Source organism: Fukomys damarensis, unplaced genomic scaffold (assembly GCF_012274545.1).
Source record: "Fukomys damarensis isolate Sample0158 unplaced genomic scaffold, DMR_v1.0_HiC HiC_scaffold_11, whole genome shotgun sequence".
NCBI lineage: Eukaryota > Metazoa > Chordata > Mammalia > Rodentia > Bathyergidae > Fukomys > Fukomys damarensis.
In genome coordinates this window covers 40,814,661-40,823,296 of record NW_022900923.1, presented here as the reverse complement: position 1 = coordinate 40,823,296, position 8,636 = coordinate 40,814,661, and the positions used below count along the sequence as shown (strand labels likewise).

At 47.0% G+C, this 8,636-nt stretch overlaps 1 protein-coding gene across 2 annotated transcripts in view; it reads right to left on the bottom strand.

Annotated features, from left to right (window-relative positions):
- The window catches only part of Shisa4 (shisa family member 4), a 10,191-nt gene extending 3,573 nt beyond the window's left edge, over positions 1-6,618 (bottom strand). The window contains exons 1-2 of one of the 2 annotated variants that reach the window (XM_010645097.3): positions 6,557-6,618; positions 233-279 (exon numbers count right to left, since the gene is read on the bottom strand). In XM_010645097.3, coding sequence (XP_010643399.1) covers positions 233-279; positions 6,557-6,603 — 94 coding nt within the window. In that variant the 5' untranslated portion in view covers positions 6,604-6,618. Of the gene's footprint in view, positions 1-232; positions 354-6,556 lie in introns of those variants that run through there. The other variant, XM_010645096.3, reaches the window with a different exon arrangement.
- Positions 6,619-8,636: the final 2,018 nt, after the last annotated feature.

Genomic DNA, 8,636 nt, shown 5'->3' with positions numbered 1-8,636 from the left:
CCCCTCACCCTGCAGGGCACTGGCCTGCCCTCCCGGTCCCTGGCACCGCGGTGGCTCCTCCCATCTGAGCCATCACGGACACAGAGGGCAGCTGGACGCTGCGGCCCGGGAGCCGGACGGTGGCCTGGGCCCGCCAGGGCGCAATCGTTACCCCGCACTCCCAGAGCCCTGATTCCGGTGCCACCTCCGAGAGTCCTGCAGGCGGGCCGAGCCTGGAGGGGCAGGGCCGTACCTTCCCTGGTGCGGGACCTCCTCGTCCTGGTGTCCAGCCCGCACACCCTGCGGGGAGAGGGGAGAGGGCGGGAGGGGAAAGAAGCTGCCAGCCGCCCTGCCCCCATTCCCGAAACACAGCACCCTTTGAGAGGCAGTTCAGAGAGGCTTTGTCCCCAGCGGTGTCCACAGGCCTGGGCTCTGGCAGCTGCGGCGGCTCCCTGGGACGCCCCCCCTCATTCAGCACCATGGCCTCGACAGCGGGGACGGCAAAATCGCTGTCTTACGCATAAGAGCAAGGAGAAGGCCAAGCCCAGTACAGGTGGGGACGGTGTCTCCGGGCGGGGGTCCCTCCTCTCACAAACGCGTGTCAAGCACCAGTGACTGTGCCCCTGTGGCTTGGGTACCAAGCAGGAACTGCAGCCCAAACTGAGGGAAACATGCAAGCCTGCTTCAGCCTCCTGCCATCTACAGCTCTTCACAAGGCACTGCCACACTGCACGTGTACTCTGCTCCTTGGAGGGCTGTAATCCCAGCGCTGTGGGAGGCTGAGACAGGAAGAGGATGATGGCAAGTTTGAACCCAGCCTGAGCACCTTATCATCATGACTCTAATAAAACATAAATAAAGGGCTAGGGATGTAGCTCAGTGTGAAAACCCTGGGTCCAAACCCCAGTACTAACCACCACCAACAGACCTATCTCAAAAACAAAACAAAACAAAAATACTACCTCATTAGAATCTCTCCACAGCTCCACCAGCTAACCCAGGTTGCTACACGTTACTAACAATATCAATTCTTTTTTGAAAGTGTCGGGGACGTAGCTCACAGGCACAGCACCTGCCTGGCAAGTGCGAGGTCTTCAGTTCAATCCCTGGCACCAAAACAAAAAACAAGTTATCATTTATTTTTTGAGACAGGGTCTCACTGTAGTTCAGGCTGACCTTGAACTCACTATGTATACCAGGCTGAACTCAAATTCATGGTGACCCTCCTGCCTCAGCCTCCCGAGTCCTGGTATTACAGATGTGTGCTACCACACCTAGCTTCAATTTCATTTTATAAGTGAAATTGGAAATTAATGACAAAAGAAACCACAAGAATTTTATAAGCACATGGAAATTAAATAACACCCTTCTGAACAACCAGTGGGTCAGAGATTAAATTAAAGAAGAAATTAGACAGTGTCTACATAAATGATAAAGCCAATATCAATGCATTGGAGACTAAGAAACAATATGAAGAACTAAAAAGTCAGAGAGTTAGTTGGCTCTTTGAAAGATTAAATAAAACTGACCATTCCTTAGCCAACCTTATCCAAAAAAGGAAAGAGGGCTGGGGATTTAGCTCAGTGGTTCCACCACCTGCCTTACAAGCACAAGGTCCCAAGTTCCATTCCTGGTACCAAAACAAACAAATGAAAGAAAAGCCTCAAATATATGTAATTAGGAATGAAAAGAGTGAAATCACAACAGATCCTGCAGAAATCCAGAAGATGACCAATACCTACTTCAAGAATCTATATTTTAATAAGATGGAAAACACAGAAGCAATGGACAAGGTTCCTACATGCATATTAATTATCAAATCTGAATATAGAAGATATAAAATTTTTAAATAAACCAATAAGCCAATGTATTTAAAAAACTACCAACAAAGAAAGGCCCAGGCCCTGACAGATTCACTGATGAATTCTACAGGAAATTTAGAGAAGACCTAACGTTGCTACTTCTCAAACTCTTTGAAGAAATGGAAAGGGAAGCAAAGCTCCCAAATTCACTCCTAGAAGCATTATCCTGATGCCAAAACCAGACAAGGATCAACCAAAAAAGAGATCTACAGGGCAACCTCCCTAATGAACACAGACACAAACAAAACTTCAACAGGATACTGGCAGACAGAATGCAGCAAATCATTGAGAAGATCATACACCATGACCAAGTAGGACTCATCCCAGGGATGCAGGGATGGTTCAACATAAGCAAATCAATAAATGTAATACATGGTATTAACAGAGCCAAGGACAAAAAATGCAGAAAAAGCATTTAACAAAGTCCAACACCCATTCATGATAAAAACCTATAGAAAGTTGGACTAGATGGTCTATCTCAATCTGATAAAAGCCATCTATGACAAACCAACAGCCAACATCATACTAAAGGGACAAAAACTGAATGCTTTCACTGTAAATCAGGAGCAAGAGAAGATATCTGCTATCACCACTCCTACTCAATATAGTTCTGGAAACATTAGCCACAGCAATGAGACAAGAAAAAGAATAAAAGGAATAAGGATAGGAAAAGAAGAAGTTAACTTCTCATTATTTGTGGATGGCATGATACTCTATATAGAAGTCTCCCAAAACTCTCCACCAAAAGACTTCTAGATTTAGCAACCGGATGCAGTAGCACAGCTGTATACAAAGTCAACACTCAAAAATCAATAGCATTCCTGTACACAAAAACTCACACAGAGAGAAATTAGGAAAACAACACTTTTCACAATAGCATCAAAAAAGGAAAAAGAAATACTTAGGAATCAGTCTAATGAAGAAAGCAAAAGACCTTTACACAGAAAACCACAGTACGCTGAAAACAAGAACAAAGAAGGCATCAAAAAATGGAAAGATATCTCTTTTTCTTGGGTAGGAAGAACCACTACAGTGAATCGCATATTTCACAAAATTAAAGAAAACATTTCTAAAATGGTTGGAACCAGAAGAGAACTAGAACAGCAAAACCAATTCTGGGCAACAAAGGCAGGGCAGGGAGCGTCACAATCCCTGACTTGAAATCATACTACAAAGCTACTGTGATTAAAACAACAACAACGGATGGTACTGGCAAAAAAACAAACAAACAAAAAAACCAAAAAACAGACCTGAGGATCAATAGAACAGATTAGAAGATGCAGAAGTATACTCAGCTGCCTATCTTTGACAAAGGAGCCAAACACCTTCACTGGAAGAAAGATGGCCCATTTAATAAATGGTGCTGGAAAAATTGGCTTTCCACTTGCTTTTCACTTTCCACTTTCCTCTTACCATGTGCTAAACTAAAATTGAAATGGATCAAAGACCTAAATATTAAAACAGAAACACTAAATCTGATGCAAGAGAGAATAGATAGAACTCTTGAAGACATTGGTGTAGGCAAAGACTCTGAACGAAACCCCAATTGCAAAGGAACTATCACAAAGAATCAACAACTGGGATCTCTTCTTATTAGAAAGCTTTTGCTTAGCAAAAGAAGCCACCAAGAGAGTGAGACAACCCACTGAGTGGGAAAAATTTTTTGCCAGCTGTTCATCAGATAAAGGACTAATATTTAGAATATATAGGGCTGGGGATTTACCTCAGTGGTGCTGCCACCTGCCTCATAAGCACAACATCCCAAATTCAATCCCCCAGTACCATAAAAAAAAAAAAACTCAAATTAACTCAAAACAAAATCAGATCTCTCAAATTTAAAGACCCCATTCAAAAATGGGCATCTAAAATGAATAGACATTTCTCAGATGAAGAAGTAAAAATGGCAAATAAATATATGAAAAAAACAGTCCAGGGATTTAGCTCAGTGGTTCTGCCACCTGCCTCGCAAGCTCAAGGACCTGAGTTCCATCCCCAGTACCAAAAACAGAAAGAAAGAAAAAATGGTGAACAAAAACATCACTGGTCATTCAAGAGATGCAAATTAAAACAACGTGAGATTCTATTTCACTCCAGAAAGAACGGCTATTAAGAAATCAACCAATAACAAATGCTGGAGAGGCTATGGGGAAAAGGAAACTTTCTTCACTATTGGTGGGAGTGTAGACTGGTGCAACCACTAAGGAAGTCAGTGTGGAGAGTCCTCAAAATCTGAAACTAGAAGTTCCATTAAACACAGCTGCTATTCCCCTTTCTTAGTATCTTCTTGAAAGAATTAAATGCATCATACCACAGCAAGGCATGCACACCCATTTCTATAGTGGCACATTTTGTAATACCTAAATCTTGGAAACGAGACCCAAAGCCCATCAACCAATGAATGGATTAAAAATATGTAGTTTTTAAAAATACAATGGAGTATTACTCTGCTATAAGAAAGGCAGGGCTTGTTGAGACATTTCTAGCTAAATGGATGCACCTTGAGACCACAGTTAAGTGAGATAAATTGGACGCACGTGTTTAAATACTGCATTATCTGGTGTGAGAAACCGAAAGTATAAAGACCAAAATGTATAATAGATATTGGGAAGTGGAAAGAAAATGTTCGGATGAGAAGGGAAACAAGCGAAGGTAGAGGGGGGAAGGAAAGAAAGGACAAGAAAAAGAAAGATTTGGAGGAAAAATTGGAAACAAAGGAAGCGGCCAGAGATTTAGCAGCCTGACGTGAAGGCGGAAGGTCCTGAATTCAATCCCCGGTACCCAACCCACCAAAAAAAGGACGGGAAGGAGGGTCGAAGAGTGGGTAGGGGAATGGGAATAAAAGAAGCTGCAAGACGTGTCGTGTACAGGTGCAAATTCCCTATGATGAATATTATCATTGCGTATATCTATAATGTGCCAGCAAAATGAAAAACAATGAAAAATGCTCTGCAATGCTCAAGGCTATGCCCAGCACGTCCATGAGAAACGGATGCCAGCTTTAACGCTGGCAGGATCTGCCCTGGGTGGAAACATAGCAAGGGGATCTGGAGAGGGAGAAAAGGGGAGGGGGAAGGGCTTGGACCCTCTGTGACCCTTTGGGCTTGGCCTGGGCTGCAGGTGGAGGGCTGGTGAGCCATGTCCCTTCTGGGACGGATGACCGCACTGGGGTCCATCTCGGAGCCTGAGGGCCGGCCTGGGCATGGCTGAGGCCCTCAAGCCCCCTCCCCAAGCTCCCGCTGCCGGCCAGGAAGCTCCTGCCCCCTCTCTCTGGCTGCAGTGGTTTGTGCTGGGCCACCCTGAGATCAAGAAAACTCCCTTCCTCTCCTACTTCCTGCACCTGGTCAGTCAGTGCTCTCTGCAGAAGGGCACTCTAGACTCGTTGCCCTCCTCTCACTGGCCTCTGGCAGCCAACTCTGCAGTCAGGTAATTGCACATCCCTTCCCTACGGAGGACTCGGTGTTCTTGGTTAATCTGTCGCTCCCTAGAGGTTTGGACACAGAGTTCCCCCACCCGCAGTCCATCGCTAGGGGGAGCACCCGGACCTTGGCCGTGGTCTCATGGCCGAGTTGGGGACTGAAGGAAAACTGGTTCTCCTGGCTCCTAGAAGAAACAAGTATTTCTCCTCAACCAAAATATTTTTTCCTGGTGTCTAACTTTAATCGCTCAGGGAGAGACTGTACCTGTCCTTTTGGTGGCTGGGACCTGGGGATGAAGGGTAGGTGAAGAACAGTGGGGATGTTCAGCCTCCCTGCCACCCAGCTACTGCTGAGAAGGGGCGCTCTCACCGAGGGTGTTTACAGGTAGTGCTCCCCTGAATACCAGGCTCCTACTCATGTGTCGTGCGCCCAGCACGGTCTGGCGGAGCTTATGCAGCCTGGGACTCAGAACAGGAGGTGATCAGGCCGCGTGGGTGGCCTGTGTGAGAAGCCCCTTCCAGGGCACCAGGCAGCCAGGGCCAGACGCGAAGGCCCGGTTATCTTTAAATGGTGCCTTAGTCAGCCTGCAGCTCTGCCAGCTGGCCAGGCCAGGGCAGACAAGTGTTATTTTGGGATCTGAGGGGAAGAGAGGAGAAAGGCTGTTTACAGCTCTTCCCTCTCCTGGGGAAGGTTAGGGCTCCAGCTGCCTCTCCTCCCTGGGGTCTGTTTTCAGCCTCGCTGTGTTGACCATGGGCACAGAAGGGAAAGGTCGACTCCACAGAGGCACAGGGTTTCTCTCTTTCTCCACGACCCCCAGCCTTCCTCCCTTCTCAGTTCTGCTTCACTTCTCTTTTTAAACAGTGGCAAAGTTTATTTGAAATAAATTAAAGAGTGAGGGAGAAACTTGCTGTGCAGTGAGCTTCGGTCGAGTAAAATAGGAAAAGGCAAGATAAAAAGTACACTCTGGAGGACACAGGGCGGAATACTGCGAAGGCCATGATAGCCCTCCATGCAACACTGGGGATTAAACCCAGGGCCTAAAGTATGCTGGCAAGTGCTCTGGCACTGAGCTACATCCCCAGACATTTTGAGACAGGGTCTAAACTGCCCAGATTGGCCTCAAACTTTTTCTGTTTCTTAAATTTATTATTATTATATTAGTGACAGGTTCTCACTATGAAGTTCAGGCTGGCCTTGAACTCATGGAGATCCTCCTGCATCAGCCTCCTGACTTCTGGAATTACAGGCACGCACCACCTGGCCACCACACCCGCCTGGCCAAACTTTCACTCCTCCTACCTCCTATATCTGGGATCAGAAGAGCGCTCCCTGCACCCAGCTGGCATAGGGTCTTTCTTGGCAAAAGCCACTCTATAAAGGAAGGTTTAGATGTTTATCATCCAACATGAAATTAGACTAACAGCTAAAATTAATATTTACTACAGGGCCACACTACAAAATGCTTTGTATTGCATTCACTTTGCTTCATCCTCACAATCACTCCATGAAGCAGATATCAACTTACTTGTTCTGTGGCTTACATGGAAACAAAAAACAAAACCAAACAAACAAACAAAAAAAGTGCAGACAAAATTTAAGTAGCTTGCCCCAAATCACATAGCCAATAAATGGCAGAACATGATTCAAACCTAAGCAGTCTGCTCCAGAGCCCATGTTCTGAATTCTACCTAGGAACGAGTCCAGCCTTGCCACTTACTGGCTCGGTGAGCTTGGCCAAACCACCTACCCACTCTGGCCTTGGCTTCCTGGTGTGGAGATGGACAGGCTTCAGCCAAGCCCACTGGAGCCCCCACATCACAGCGAGAGGAGGCTCTGGTCTGTCCTGTCTCTCTGCTCAGTGGACAGTGAGCTTATTCAAGGTCACACATGGCACTGGCACTGGCCTGGCTTCTGCGCTCCTGCCAGCGATGAGGGAGCTGGTGAGGGGCCTCAGGTCAGGCGTGAATTTGCAACTACAAAGTCAGATTTGGAATAAAGTTTTAACTGAATTAGACAGAACCTCTATCCCATTAGCTGGTAGGGAATTTGATCTGCTAGTGTGGTTCGTCCCCTTCCAAGACCACGAATGTGTCCTGGGGTCTCACACAGCGCAGTAACGTTGGGATGGGTCTTAGCTTTTCCTACTAAAGGATGGTCTCAGGGCTGTAGCACTGAGCTACACACCCAATTCTTTCTTATTCCAAAACAAGGTCTAAATCACCCAGGTGAGGCTCTAACTTGCCATCCTTCCGCCTCAGCCTCGCAGAGTGCTGGTGTGTGTCACCGTGCATGGCTCCGCCCCACACTGGTTCTCCTGATACGTGCTGTGCCCAAAACATCAACAGTTTGGGCCTGTGTGCCCCATGCGGTCTCCCATGGAAGGTGCTCATCACCAGGGTCAGGGCAAGGTCCTCACCACACGCACGCCCCAAAGCCCCCGACCCCTTATCCTCTGTCCCGTTCTCTCCCTCTCTCTGCACCCTGGGCTCAACCTCAGTTCATGTGAGGCCTTACCAGCGGGTCTGGAATCACGGCTGTCATGATTGCCACGTGCTGCTTGCCACCCTGCAAAAACAGCTAAGGAGAGAACGTCAAGGAATTAGCTTACGTCCTTGGAATGAAGGAAGTGTAGCGAAAGCAAACTAATAGGCCAATGATTATCATGTCACACAGATAAGCACAGAAAAACTGCTTAGCAGGTGGAGAGCAGCAGCTGGACCACCACCTGTTTCTTTTCTGTACTCCAAGTAGTGCTGCAGGGCCGGCGCCTTCCTCAGAAAGCCATCCTCCTGGAAAGCTCACCAAGGCCCTGAGTTAGTATCAGTAGCATCTGTGAAACTCAACGGAATCACAGTCAAATCCAGTCAGGGAGCCTGAGCCATGTGCAGCTCCCAGCTCTGGGGGTGGTAGGTGTGTGTGGGCGTTTCTCTCCATTTGAGTGTTTTCAAGTTAGGGTTTTTTGTTTTTGTTTTTTTGGTACCAGGGTCGAACTTGGGTCCTTGTGCTTGTCAAGTTAGTTTTAATTCTAACTACAATCCAGTGAGGTAGGCATTAGTTCCCCATTTTAAAGATGAACGAGGGCCAGGGGTTTAGCTCAGTGGTGACGCCACCTGCCTCTGAACCGTAAGGTCCTGAGTTCGATCCCTGGTACCAAAAACAAGAAAGAAATGAATGAAGGAAGATGAATGAACAGATGCCACTTGCCGCGGGTCCCTCCCTTTCTGCTAGCATAATCATGACAAGTCAGAACAGCTCAAGACTTAGAGGGACTTCCCCGGCCTTCTGGTCAGTCCAGCGGTTCCTCAGTACTTCTTCCCATGGCCCAGCTGCATCAAAATCATGTATCCCACACAGGAGTGAGGACAGCAAGAACACTACC